Source organism: Anas acuta, chromosome 11 (assembly GCF_963932015.1).
Source record: "Anas acuta chromosome 11, bAnaAcu1.1, whole genome shotgun sequence".
Taxonomy (NCBI): Eukaryota; Metazoa; Chordata; class Aves; order Anseriformes; family Anatidae; genus Anas; species Anas acuta.
Window position 1 is genome coordinate 17,332,735 of NC_088989.1, and position 14,597 is coordinate 17,347,331.

Genomic DNA, 14,597 nt, shown 5'->3' on the forward strand with positions numbered 1-14,597 from the left:
GTGTCATCTGCAAACTTACTGAGGGTGCACTCAATGCCCTCGTCCAGATCATTGATGAAGATATTATTTGTTTTGATCAGGCCTAATGCTGTCTTCAAAAGCAGCACAGTCAGACCTGGGAAAAGAGCTCAGGTCTCCTACATGGCAACCTAATTTTCTCCTCACTAGACATGGATAACCCCTCAACTCAGTCCCTTGAGGAGTAACAAATGCTGCTCTGTCTCACAGCAGAGTGCTTATAGCAGAGTCAGCAGCCTGCGCCAGAGAAATTACTGATGGTGCTCACAGGCATCTACCAACATGGCAAGTCAATACCTTTGTCAGCATATTGCTACCACTACTGTTTCTTGTATTCTTTGCTAAAACAGATTTTTCTAAGTATGCAACCTCTGCAGCAGTGAGAGGTGTACAGCGTAGGACTAGGTGACTTTTGACAGTATTTTTTTTTCAATAAATTGAGGAAATAATTTTGCTGGTGTGCCTGTACTTTGTGATCTCATTTGCTGAGAATGCTGTATAAAAATCATTTAGATCGTTAAATGATCTAAACTACATAAAAGCACTACATAAACCCAAAGATGTATTATTTTTATTAAACCATATACTAGAATCCAATCTGAACTACATAGGCCTGGAAAGTTACCATCTCCAAAACATGTTCAGTCCGTATTTAGAATTGTCTTTGTTGCAGGATGTGACTATTTCCTTCCATCGTTACTGTGTGTGTCTCTGGGAAGGATTTGCCCCCACCTTCTTTGGAACGCCCCTTTGGGTTATGTGAGACCTGAGCTCACACAACCCTTTAGCCTTGTCTCTGCACGAGGCAAACCCAGCTCTCCTAGCCTCTCATGCCATACGCTGCAGCCCTCTGACACTCTTGGCAGCCCAGCCCTGCAGTGTACCAGTTTGGGGTCATCTCTGGGCCTGAGCTGGGTTTCCTCATGCAGGTGGGTGATGGTGATTATTAATTCGTTAATTAACATCACCTGCCCTGGTACCAGCCTGAGTGGAGAGCTCCCGAGAGCAGCTGTGGGCTGTTTCACAACGCGTTGAGCACTTTCTGTGCCCCGCTGCGGGGATTTAACCCAGGTTGCGGTCCCCCTGCGCCCCTCAGGTCGCTTCCCCAGCACGGTGCTGGAGGCAGGGGCTCCATGGCAGGGGCTCCATGGCAGGGGCTCCGCACACACCCGGGCTGGGGGCGTTTGCTGACACAAACCTTCGCCATCCCCCGGTGCTCCAGCACCACACGTTTCACGGATCGCTTCCAGAACATCAGCTGCGACTGCAGCACCCTAAGACCCCCGAACGCTTCTCCACGACCACCCCCACCACCGCGCGGGTCCCTCGTTCCCCACAGAGCAGCAACACATCCCCTCCTCCCTCAGCGCCGCCCGCCCGCCCCTGCGCAAGCCCCGCCTGGCTGACGGGGAGCCCCCCCCGGTCACGTGGCCGCGGCAGGACGGCGTCACTCGGCCGGGCCGGCGGCAATGCCGGAAGTGCGGCGCGGGGCAGCGGTGAGCGGGCGCTGAGGGGCGGGAGCCGGGGCTGCGGTCGCGGCCCCTCAGCCCCGGCCCCCCGGGCCCGGCGGGGACGAGAGGCGGCGGCGGGGCCGTGCCCCGGGGGGCAGCGGGGGGCTCCCGGCCCCTCCCGAGGCAGCGGGGTCCTCGTGAGCGCCGGGGCTGCGCTGCGGGGAGGGCGTGTGGGTGTCAGGGGGCTGCGTACACCCGCTGGGTACAACCCCGTAACTCCGTGCGTGTTGTAAGGGGGTTGAGCCCCAAACCTGAGGCGTCAGTGCATCAGCAGGGATCGTCTGTGCAGCCCAGTGAGGTCCCCTGGTTTTGTGCTTCCACTTCCATGATAGCCATGATTTCGATACAGGAATAATGGCAATAAGCAGGAAGTTGAGGCTCCATCCCAGCAGGTGCTTGTAGGTGGCTGTTCTCGGTGCGTGGTGCTCCGCTGCTGCCAGGGCCTGTCGTCTGGCTCCTTGGTCGTGTGAAGTGTTTGGCAACACGCTTCAGTTGTTGTGTGTGTCGTGGACTTAATAATAGAAAAGGCTAAAGTAAAAGCTTTGCCTGTTCCAAAGGCTGAGCAAGAGCAGCACTTACATCAGGGTTAATTGTCCTGGGTATAGGCAATGCTTTTATTGCCTAGCAGGTTGTTTTCCTGCTGGTAAAAAGTTTAACGTAAAGGAAACTGAGAACGAGTAAACTTCTACTTATAACAGAGGTTGTCAGGCAAGGAAAGTAATGACTTTATGTTGCTTTCTTTGTTATTAGTTATAAAAAGTAGTAAGTGATAGCTTTCCAAACTTGCTTCAGAAAACAAAGAGAGGACGAGAGGCTTTAATGGATTAATGTTGACTAGGCAACTATTGAACCTCTGATTAAAAGTGTTATTATAGAAATCTTGGCACGATGTGCAATGTAACATGACTCAGGTATTGCTAATGTCTACGCGACACGCAATTGCCTGTTTTATTGCCTGAGCTTTCTTTGGCATTTAGTCAAAAAAAAAAAAAATCTGTAAAGCATTTGTAGAAGTTAAATGAACTGGTTACCAATACATGAATTGATGTGACTCTTACATCTTACGTACAGGAAAAAAAAGGTTTATGAAAATGGTCAGAAAATTCCATACAGTCAATTCTACTTCTTACAGTCCTTGTACATGGAAATTTTCAAGAAACTCATTTTCTTCATGCTAATAAAAGTGGCATGAGAGGGTTTTTTTATAAGTAAGCCTTCAACAGTTCATGATACCACAAATTCCAGCTGTTAAGAAAATAGGAAAAAAATGAAGTGAAAGGAAATGGCATGTTTGTAATATCCTGGTTGAAGTAGACATAATGACAGAACTGAAATATATTGTTATCTCGATGGAAAAAAGTGGAAGTCATCAAACCTATGCCAGAAAAATACATAATTTACCAGCAAGGAAGAAAAGCCTTTACGGTAGGAGAAGGCTTTTAAAATCTGTACAATTTTAGCAGAGAATGAACAGCATGGATTACCTCAAAGACTTTTTTAAAGAAAATACTGTAAAAGGAAGTACATAACTTTGACTTTCTTGGAACAATTTTAGCACATCTGAGAATCTCTTTCAGGGAAGAGGTTGGCAATGTGACAGTCACTAAGAAATTAAATGCACCTTTCATTCCCTTACCCCTGTTCCAAAAAGAAGGAGAGAGAATTGTGAAAGCTCATCCTGTTGCACAAGAGACCTCACGGAACAGTAATCTTGGAACTGTTCAGTTTAATCCAAGCTATGCTACAGCACAGGAGCCCTATCCCGATTTTTTTGTATCTAGAATCCTACCATTGATGTATGTGTAAACGTAGCAGGGCTTTTGTGAAGGGCCAGTAAGAAAAGCAATCACATGAGATTATGTTGTGCAAACTAAAATTTTAGTCAATGTGGTAATTGAAGGATTAATTTCCAAATTATTATTCCAGAGTTCAAATCATTGATTTGATAGGCATCGTGAATAAAACCAAAAAAGGTAGCAGTTGATTTCCTTTCTGCACTTAGAAAGCAGCAGTTACTAGCTTGGTAAAAGGATGTATTGGATCTTATTTTTAATATCTAGCAAGTCCTTGTTCTGCAACATTTTTGCTTAAATTACCTAGTTAGTCTAAAGCAATGCAACTCATAACGGGCAGACCTTCCCTTCCTCAGGTGTGCATTTGAATACTTTGCGCTGTTCCTCCGCGTGTCAAGGACTGTCTCTGAAACTTGCATCTTAATCTGCGTAGGCATCAGGAGGAATACTGACAGGAACTAGGAGCTTCTCAAGCAGAGAATGTCAACATTTTTATTTGATGAGTTGGGGGGGGGACGGCTGAAACACCTCATGGCAAAGTGGATGCTGGTGCTAATGTGAGCAAGGGGACCATTATGTGTGGTTGAAGTAGAGGCACGCAATTGCCCAGTTTAGCTAATATATTCCTCATTCTGGTGTGGAGTCTTTAATTCAGACAACTGTTGTGAATTGAAGACTTGGCTTATAGGAATACTGATATGGAATAGCGATTTCTGCTGATTTTTTAATTAAAAAAAAAAAAGTTCTACTTACACAAAGTCTATAGAAGGAAAAATGTGTAAGAAAATCTAGATTTGTATATCACAATGACATTCAAATGGCAAGTGAAACTATTAAGGAAGTTTTAGGTTCTGTTTCCAGCTTTGCCCTTCACTGGCTGTAAGACTTCTCTTGGTTTGTTTTCCTCTGCTAGTTTTACTGCTAATCTGTAAGCTATTTAACTCATCACAGGCTGAGAGGTGAAGACCCAGTTAAATGAAATGTATGTAATGTTGGTTTAGATTTTAAATGCCATCAGAACTTAAGTGGTACTGAGAGGTTTTTAGACTGAGTTCTTTCTGTTATATAGATAGCGGATATGGGGTGTAGCGTTTTACTATTTTTATCTGCAGCAGCAGCACTGTACAAGTTATAAATCAGAAGTACGTGATTCACGTGCAGTATCCCATGTAATAGGAGAAATCATGGAATGAGTGTCAGAAAGTCAGGTCCTGCTGGGTAGCTTGGCCAAACAGAACATAAACTTGTGTAACTTTACGTACAAGAAACTGGAAAGACTTTGTTTTGACTGTAGAGACCTCTCATGAATGGCTTGAAAAGTAGAGCTTAGATGTTCAGAGGAGTAAGGCTTTCTATACTTTAATGAAATACGATGTATTAAAGAGAAACTTTAAGTAGTCAAGAGTAATGTGGTCAGTTGAGTATATGCTTATACTGCCAGTCTGCTTTTATAAAAACTTGTTTCTTTGTTTAACAGTGAACTACAACCATGGCAACTGCTAGTAATGAGGTACACCATCCTGTAGATCCTGGCATTTCAAAGCTGCAGTTTGCTCCCTTCAGTAGTGCCTTGGATGCAGGATTCTGGCATGAACTAACCCAGAAGAAACTCAATGAGTACCGACTGGATGAGACTCCAAAAGTTATCAAAGGATATTACTACAATGGTATGCAGAAACAGAACATTGTGCTTAGAAGCTTGGGTTTCTCCTGTCGTTCCTCTAAGTAGCTGTGTAACACGTTTTAGGTATTTTGCTGAAACATTGCTAGAACTAGAAAACAGCGCTGGATGAGTTGTGAGTTCTGGTGTGTCTGTGGGTAATTGATAACTTTGATTATTCACTCTTTTTGTAAATACATGTATTTTATTTAAAAGATGCATGTTGCTGCTTTTTGTCTAGGTGATCCTTTGGGCTTGCCAGCTCGCCTGACGTTGGAATTCAGTGCCTTTGATATGTAAGTGTGTATGGGGGCTTACCTTAATTCAGATATGGAGATGCTTTCTTGTATAACAGGAATGCTTTGACATAGAATGTCACTTGGGCCAATTATACATTAAAATAAACATGTTTTTCTTGAACCTTATAACAGTGGAGATGCTGCTATGAGTCTCAAACACTAATGCCCTGGTTTTGAAGTAGTGTATTCATCTGAAGGGCCAGGTTTCAAATATGCTGGCAAGTCTCAATTTCACTCACTGTTTATGTGTGTTTATATAATGCCCTTTTTTCCCCCATTTTCACAGGCTCTTCTGTGTAAAGAAGGATATTTCAGTCATCTGATTAATTTTTTCCGTGGATCTTTATTTACTTGAATGTTCGTTGTTAGAATTAAGATCTCAAAATAGTTTTTACAATCCCTGGTTGTTACATTGTGTTATCTCTGAAAGTATTTAACTGTCTGACTGGAATTTTGTGGTTTTTTTTTTTTTTTTTTGCTTTTACTCCCAAAGTGGAAGCTAGAATAAAATTGTCCAGTGTATGCAGCAAAAGTGAGATGAGAGGGGAAGTCTCTCATGACTCTCTGAGCCTCTTTTTCTCCAGGCTGAACAAGCCCAGCTCTCTCAGCCGCTCCTCATAGGACTTGTTCTCCCGGCCCCTCACCAGCTTCGTCGCCCTTCTCTGGACCCGCTCAAGCACCTCGATGTCCTTCTTGTAGCAAGGGGCCCAAAACTGAACACAGTACTCGAGGTGCGGCCTCACCAGAGCCAAGTACAGGGGGACGATCACCTCCCTAGCCCTGCTGGCCACACTACTTCTTATGCAAGCCAGGATGGTGTTGGCCTTCTTGGCCACCTGAGCACACTGCTGGCTCATATTCAGCCGACTGTCCACCATCACTCCCAGGTCCTTCTCTGCCTGGCAGCTCTCCAACCACTCATCTCCCAGCCTGTAGCTCTGCTTGGGGTTATTGTGCCCCAGGTGCAGGACCCGGCACTTGGCCTTGTTGAACTTCATGCAGTTGGGCTCAGCCCATCGGTGCAGCCTATCCAGACCCTCCTGCAGAGCCTTCCTACCCTCGAGCAGATCGACACACGATCTGCTCAGTAGGTTTGCAGATGACACGCACCTAACTTGGTGTCATCTGCAAACCTACTGAGGGTGCACTCGATGCCCTCATCCAGGTCATTGATAAAGATATTAAAGAGGACCGGCCCCAGTACTGAGCCCTGGGGGACTCCACTAGTGACCAGACTCCAGCTGGATTTGACTCCATTCACCAGAACTCTTTGGGCCCGGCTATCCGGCCAGTTTCTAACCCAATGAAGCGTAAATCCATATCAATCCATATTCAATAAAGCATTGTGATCATAAAAATGTTTTTAGTAAAGCTTTTGTTAGCTCTTATTACTGTGCCTCATCATTTTTCAGTTTTTGGACAACCCCGCAATGTAGGATAACAACTGCTGCTTCTGCTGTGTTAAAGACCTTAGTATACAATTCCCAGAGTTTTCTTTCTTTTATTCAGGAATGCTTCAATACCAGCACGTTGCTGTCCTGCTTTTGGAACATTGTATAATACCAACACTTTTGAGACTTTCAAGTCTTGTGATAAGAAATCACTTCTGGAGAAAGAAGCAAATGAGGTAAGGTTAAAAATCAAATCAATTGGTAGAGAAATAGCGTTGAAAGTCAACAGTGAAGTGTTTTAGTTTCTGGCCTGAATATTGAATATACTGTCCATACTCACCCATATAGTAGCCTTAGGATTTAAATTAGTACAGAGACAGTAGTTTGATGCTTGTTTTTTTTTCCTTTACTGTTCATTGCAAGAGAATAGCAAATTACACTTGGAGAACTTCATTTGGTGTTCTAAGCCACAATTTAAATTTAGTGGTGCTACCAGAGGTGCCAGAGTACCTTTTATAATTTGTTTTGACACCAGAAACCAGCAAGTGTCTGGTTTAAACTGTAGGTTGCTTCAGTCCATCTGTGTGATAAAGTGATGGGAAACAGCCAGAAGATTGAGATAAAGCGAGAAAAAGTTGTCTGTCAAAGGAAGGGCTTATCTGCTTGCACTGTAACCAACTATATTAAATGTCATGGCTTAGGGACAAGAGAAAATCAGACAAAGACAGCCTTTTAATTTTGGAGACACTGTACTTTGACTAGTCTTTGATTTCGTTAAATAGATTTATTGGATGCCTGCTGGCTTCGAGTAGCAAAGTTTTCCTGTATATCTTCACTCCAGGCTTGTATTCCTGTGGTGGAGTACTTCCCTGTCAGTGGCAGATACAATGTGGTAACTTTAATTATCCTCAGAGAAACTAGGAAGGTCAGAAAGCTTAATTCACTCTTGCAGATTTTTTAATTATTTCAAAGGCAAAGATCAAACAGCTCTTCCTCGCATATGTTATAGCTTCATGTCTCACCAACATGCCGTGCATTGCATTCCTCTTTGTCTCTGTTTTTTAGTTAAATCTCATACTAGGTTATTCACAAATCTAGTATCTGCAGATCCCGTGAATGAAACAGTGAGAATAATAAAGGGCTATATTAGCATCACAGTATGTTCTGTATTATGGCAGTGCTAATAGCTCACATACATGACAGGCTTTTCCTGGTGAGGTTTATTTTGTTCGATTTAGTTCTCCACTTGGTCCCTAGCATTTGTAGTTTGTGTTAGATAGTACATGCCTATGGTACCTTTAGAGTCCTTCTAGTGTGGATAATAGTGTGGATGAGATTAGTGGGGAAAAAATCCCAGGGGATTACTGGGAGTATTAATTTCAGTATTTCTTCTGCAGCTGGATGATGGGAACGTTTCAGTTGTTCTCGTATTGTCTTTGTTCAGTTGTTCTCATATTGTCTTTGCATTTTCTGTCCTTTCTCTTCTTTCTTGGCTCCACTATCAATGACAGATATGGCAATCGATAAAATCTGGAGCTGCGCTCGAAAATCCTATGCTCTTGAACAGGTTCCTGCTGTTGACGTTTGCAGTGAGTAATGATAATGTCTTACATACATACTTACGGCATTGAAATGGAAAAGTAGTAGTTTCTTTGTAGGAGAAATAGTGGATTATTATTGCTATGTTAGTGTTATTAGGGTCATTCTCAGACATTTAGTATATCCCAGAACACTTTAAAAAACAAACAAACAAACAAAAACTCTAATAAGTCATTCACATGTACAGATATAAAAAAAAATTTAGAATGTATTCTTTAAAAAATGCTGATGCCATCTCAGCTTGTTTTCTTCAAATGTATGAGAATGACTGCCTTACAGATTTTAGTAAAACAACTTTCATGTTCAACAAATTTAAACTTCTAATGCATAGTGCTCTAACAAGAATGAAAGTATTGTACACGCATTGTCTGTTTAAATCCTAAATAAAAATGTATATGGAGAAAGGAAGTCTTCTAGTATTTTTTTCATTATTTTTTTAAAATCATGACAGTGCATTTTCAAGTAAGAACTATGGTTAGTATCATCAACTGTCAGTAATGATCAGTATTTCAAACAGTAATTTATTTCAATTTTTATATCTGTTATCTAATCTTATTTTTCTTTTTCTAGGATTTAAAAAAGTACCACTTCTATTACTGGTTTTGCTACCCTGCTCTCTGCTTTCCTGATGGAATACATATAATTCAGAAACCAGTGTGTCTTGGTGACAGGTTCTCTTTAAATCAGGTATACTTAATACCAAATGTTATGAACTCCGCATAAAGCATGAAGGGGTTTTATGGGCTGTAAAATGCAGTTTTTTGTTTTTATTTTTTAACATGTACTGAGTTAATTTGAAAACCTAATTTCTTTTAAAATCTCTCCTTATTTCTACTTGTTTCTTTTGTTGTTGTTTACCTCTTTTTATTGTATAATATCTGTCACTTTAACATTGTTTCAGCTTTATTAAGTTAAATGCAGATGTGGCAGACAATTCTTGGAGTTTCTTAATTTTTCCTATTCATCTTATTGAATATATAGCCATGTTCTTGAAATTTACTACTACTTAAAGATATGTTTTAAAAGGGACATACTCAGTGTGTGCTTAGTGATTAGCAATTACAAAATTCTTGGTAAGAAAATAATAAGAATGGGTAGTGAGTAATATTTTATGCATAATAATATGATATGATAGTGAGTAATATTTTATGCATTTTTCTTATGCATAAGAAAAAACGGGTAGTGAGTATTTTAGTAGAAAAGTTAATTTTTCATAGTTTGATTCATATTTCAGTGTAAAAGAACAAAAAAACAATTTTCCCAGATGTGCTTTGTTCTCTGACAGAAGTTAATGTGAAACCTTGAATGGCTTTTGATGTCCTAATCCATGAGAAAGTTTTGTTTTTTTTTCAGTGGAGAACACTTCTCTTATTCTCACACGACCCTTACTACTCTTACAGAAATAAACACTGAAAATATCTCTGTAATTGTCCAAAGATGGAAGAATTTTGACTGAACACTGGAAATAGATGACAAAATGGATTGAATGATTAAGCGTCTATGGTGTAGTATGGTGATCAGTGTTTACCAGTACTTAATCCTGTACTGAGTATTTTTGTAGTTTGGAAACAAATAAGACACTGTTTCCATGCTAGTAATAGAGGGGAATAGATTTATTTATCAAGTTGTTGTGACTACCGAAATGAAATTTTCTTTTTTTAAACTTTTGTTGGTAGAGCAGTTTGCAGCAGTGGTGATGGTGCTCGTTTTAAATTTGCATTGACAATTACAATTTTAGCAACTGAATTTTTGATTTCAGTTACTGTGGTAATAATAAACTTTAAAATTTCTGAACGCGCTTTATTTCCAAATGCTAAAACAATTTCAGTGTTTCTGTATAAGAGCATTACAACTGTTGGTTTCAGTTATCTTTTTGCTTTTAGATTCAAGCACTTCAGAAAGCATATGATGACCTTTGCCAGACAGAAGGGGTTACAGCCTTGCCTTATTTTTTAATCAAGTATCATGACAATTCTGTGGTGATATCTTTGCTCAAAAAGTGGGATAGTTTCTTTCAAGACCAAGAAGGGAAGGTAATGAGTATTGTGCATCTTCTAATAACCTGCACATGTTTAATTTACAAATAATTTGGAGATTGTCTATAATGCTGAACTGGGCAGCGTGGTTGGCCAATGAATGGATACGGTGAATAGCTGAAGACCACCAGCTTGGCTTGATTTCTGTGTCAAGAGCTAAGTGTCTCTAAGTTCTTACCTATAAGCCAAGTTACATTAGATTAATGGTTTGAAATCTGGGTTCTTCATGGTCTTTTTACTGTCTCGTTATCAAAACAGGAACAACATAAATTTTTGAAAGTATTATCATAATGATTAAAGTTTTCCAATCACTAACTACAATGCTATTATAATGTGGAACACTTTTTATTGTTTGTCTAATGAAATGTAGTATTCATATATTTTAAGGTTTTGTTGTATGTGGTAACAGTAATAAGAGAATACTTAATTATATAGGGTTATACAAAATAAATCTGTAAATATCTGGAATGTATTTCTTTGTTAATGCCTTTTTTTGGAGGGATATGCCAAAATTTTAGAACTATCAGATAAGATTTATTGAATCATTGATACATTGATGATACTGACTGGAGCCTGGCAGTGTTCATGGCTCCCCTGGAAGAAAAACTTTTTTTCTGTTGCTGAATTAACTTCCTGCTAGTTCATGAAACTGGAACAACTTACTAATGCCATGTTTAATGAATGAAAGGAAGGTAGACATACTGTAGTGAAATATGAGTGTCTGTAAAGAAGCTAAAATGAAAACTCTCAAAGCTCTGGCAAACGTTTGACTTAAATCTAGTGTGACCATGCAGTAAACACTTCTAAGTATGTAAAATGCATGTAGTCATTTTCTGTCCAAACGTCTTACATGAAAAATGGCAGGTAACTTTTATCATGAATGAAGTATTAGTATGCACAGATAAGTTTTCATTTAGAGCAATTTTTTTTTGCAGGTGACAGTTGGAGTTTATGACCCATGTAATTTATCCCACTATCCAGGATGGCCACTGAGAAACTTCCTGATCCTGGCAGCTCATAAATGGTATCTGTTTTATTATTTCCCAGAGATTATTTATTTGATTAGAGTCAAATTAGGCATTTTTTTCTCCATGACATTTTTTGCATCATGGGTCTGAGGCTTAACTTCATTCTTTGAAATATCCTGACGCTGAGATGACTCACCTTTAGTGGTTCTGTTTTCATGTATTAACTCCTTTTTTTTTTTTACTTCTATCTGTTACAAGTTCCTATTATTCCTTATCCTCACGTGTGCACACTTCAGACCATGTCAATACCCTCCTTTTGGGCTCTAGGTGTTTTAAATATTTTAAAAAGTATTCTGTGATATAATTAATGCCAACTGATAGTAGCCCTAAAGTTTGAATATCAGATACATTACAAGAAAACCTAGAATTACCATCTTGATTTTTTTTTGTTGGGTAATAGTTGGAGATACTCTTTTCAAATACCATAGCATAAAATTATTTAACTAAAATTGTTTTAATGTAACAAGAACATAATTAAGTTGTATTTTCATAGTTCTGGCCTTTACATTTTATTACAGAAAGCACATTAGGAAGAAGAGATCGTCAATTAGGCACAGCATTTTCTGGGCTGAAGGATGTGCAAGTACCTGGAGTGCTTTATGCATTCTAATCTACACATTCTAGGATTCAGAGGTTTTTAGGCATGAAAGCTCTAAGTCTTTCATTTGGAGCTGAATCATAAGAAGGAAAAATGATATTACATGAAGAACTATCCAGTTTTGGTTGTGCCATGGGGAAGTACAGGTGTACATCATTTCACCTGATACATGGTCTGATACTTTTCTGATTTTCATTCTTCTAAATGTGCTGTTTGTCCAGCAGCATTATATAAACAACAGAGGACAGGCTGCCAGTGTCATTTCATTGGAACAGTTTCACAACAAAGCAGTCATTTTCACATACTAAGCAAATGTGTTTTTTTTTATAGTTAATAAGAACAATAGTGTTACAGTACGAACAACAACAATAAAAAAAAAAGTAGAATCTGCAAGAGACTGAAGCTTTGTGAAGTAATGTTAAAAGAAAATTCCTTTCCTACTAAAGTTGAATGTGAGTTTTTTTAATTGTCAGGGGGAGTGTCCTTCAGACAATCGAAGTGCTCTGTTTCAGAGACAGAACCATGCAAGGGGTGAGAGACATAACACACAGCATCATCTTTGAAATAAAACTTCCACAGAGAGCTTTTGGTCAAGGTAACTAGTTTAAAAAACCAAACCTTTCCCTTTTTTCTCTATCCTTTATCACTGTGAAGAAGGAAAAAATATTACTGCAGAATCATTGCCTAAACTGACTTATTTTGAGTGAATTTAAAATCACTTGAACCTTGGTTAGATTCAATATCTGTAATGAAATGGTTTCTCATTTAAAAAAAAAAAAAAAGCTCTTTTTTGAATTAGTAACAAGATTTAAAGAGAACATTTGAGGAAAAAGTCCTGCTGGTATCATAAGAAATACAGAAATTAGATGGTAACTTACGGTATTTCATGCTATATATAGCGATTAAAAAGCAGTCTTTTCTTTAAATTTGTACACGGTCCTTGGTAAATGCATATGGTGGTGAATTTCTGTGGTATAAATTTTCTGTATATTCATGAAGAAGTAAAAGCCTGCTACAGAATGGAATTGTTTCTTCAGTCTCACATGCAACAAGCTTGTAACGTTAGAGCATAAACTCAGAGTTAATTTCTACGTACAGGACAGCATGATTTTTTTTTTTCTACCTCATCTAATCTAAGAAGTTCTAAATGCTTTATATATGATAGTTGTAATTTAATTACTGTATAATTAGGATATGTAATTCTCTACTGAACTTACAAATGAAGTCTCAGGAATATGGTGAGGAATATGATTGAACTTGGCAAAACTTATTGTAATTAATTCTGAATTTACTGAATGTTGAACGTGGCAGTCTGTTTAATGCTCAGGATCATGAGGCTTGATGAGGAATGATGCTGTCTCCATCTTAGGTTTGAAGCAAGCTAAACGGGCAAAAAACAGCACACCAGGCACCTTATAGGGAAGTGTTTCTCCAAGAAGCCATAGTTTCATTAGATATGAGCCAGCAACATTTGTATAGCCACACACACTAAGATGTGGATTATTTGTTTACAGGTTTATTTTTTTCTAAGAATTTTAAATCTAACAAAACTTTTTTCTATCCTGTGATACTAAGGCTTTAATTCTCTTTCCTTCTTTCCTTCCATCTTTGATAAACAGATTGCCCAAAAGCTGTTGGATGGGAGAAAAACCAAAAGGGAGGCATGGGCCCAAGGATGGTCAATCTTAGTGAGTGTATGGATCCAAAAAGGTTTGTTTATCATCTTCTAGATTTCTGTAGTTTCCTCCTGTTGGGCTTAAGCCATACCAACTTGAAATGTGAGGACTATCTGTCTGTTAGTTCAGAATATACAGTAAGACATATATTACCAAATAGTTTTCCAAAGAATATTCCATGCATATGTATCACTCAATCTCTGGATGGTCCTGGTGGAGGTACAGATCTTATTAGAGAAGAGTGCACGGCATCCAGCAGAAGTGTTTACAGTTTGTGACACTAGCTTAAAATTTCAAAAGCATTATGTAAAACTTAGTGGAACATGGGTCATAATGTTATAGACCTGTGTTTTTTACTGAATTCTGTAACCTGCAGGTTGTTAAATATAATGAAAATAAATATGGAGAACAGTTCAGCCTCTTGAAATTGTTAGGATGTGACAGGAAACGTGACCTTAGTAATTTTTGTCATTTTGCACATGATATATGGTAGGGGATTGAAAACAGTGTAGTTCTACAACCTTTTGGCTCATCTGCTTTCACTGACTACATGTGGGTGCCTGACTTTGAGATTGTCAGGGCATGTTGACCTAATGATTTAGGTTAACCTACTTTACCTAACAAGCTAAGCAGTTTTTGTCTTGCAATTATGTCAATTTAGGGTAGACATTAGGGAAGGCTCATATGAGGGCTTTTAATCAATTAAGTAAATGCAATTTCACCTTCTTTACTTTTACAAACAGACTTTTAATTCTCACAGAATGTTGGTAATCTGACAGCCTTGTCAGTTGTGATTTTGAACAAGTGTTCAACAAATAATGTGCTAGATACATCATGAGCATAATTTTCACTGTATAAAGGAATGAAACTGTCAGGAATCTGAGAACATACATGCCTATCTGATTTGAAGACAAGAGAGGCCAAAGAAGCTGAAGAGATTGTATGAGAGGGACAAGCGTTACTGTTCTGCGTGAAGCAATACTCCCCT

At 39.1% G+C, this 14,597-nt stretch overlaps 1 protein-coding gene across 10 annotated transcripts in view; it reads left to right on the top strand.

Annotated features, from left to right (window-relative positions):
- The first annotated feature begins 1,359 nt into the window (after window positions 1-1,359).
- Window positions 1,360-14,597, top strand: part of ATG7 (autophagy related 7) — a 105,112-nt gene continuing 91,874 nt past the window's right edge. For 5 of the 10 annotated variants that reach the window (XR_011100122.1, XM_068694044.1, XM_068694050.1 and 2 more), the window contains exons 1-10: window positions 1,360-1,514; window positions 4,800-4,989; window positions 5,224-5,278; window positions 6,791-6,908; window positions 8,184-8,261; window positions 8,842-8,958; window positions 10,155-10,304; window positions 11,243-11,331; window positions 12,407-12,528; window positions 13,553-13,643. Coding sequence is in view for 9 of the 10 variants with exons in the window: in XM_068694044.1 (XP_068550145.1) it covers window positions 4,812-4,989; window positions 5,224-5,278; window positions 6,791-6,908; window positions 8,184-8,261; window positions 8,842-8,958; window positions 10,155-10,304; window positions 11,243-11,331; window positions 12,407-12,528; window positions 13,553-13,643 (998 nt within the window). In the remaining variant the exon portion in view is untranslated. The other 5 variants (XM_068694045.1, XM_068694047.1, XM_068694048.1 and 2 more) reach the window with 5 other exon arrangements.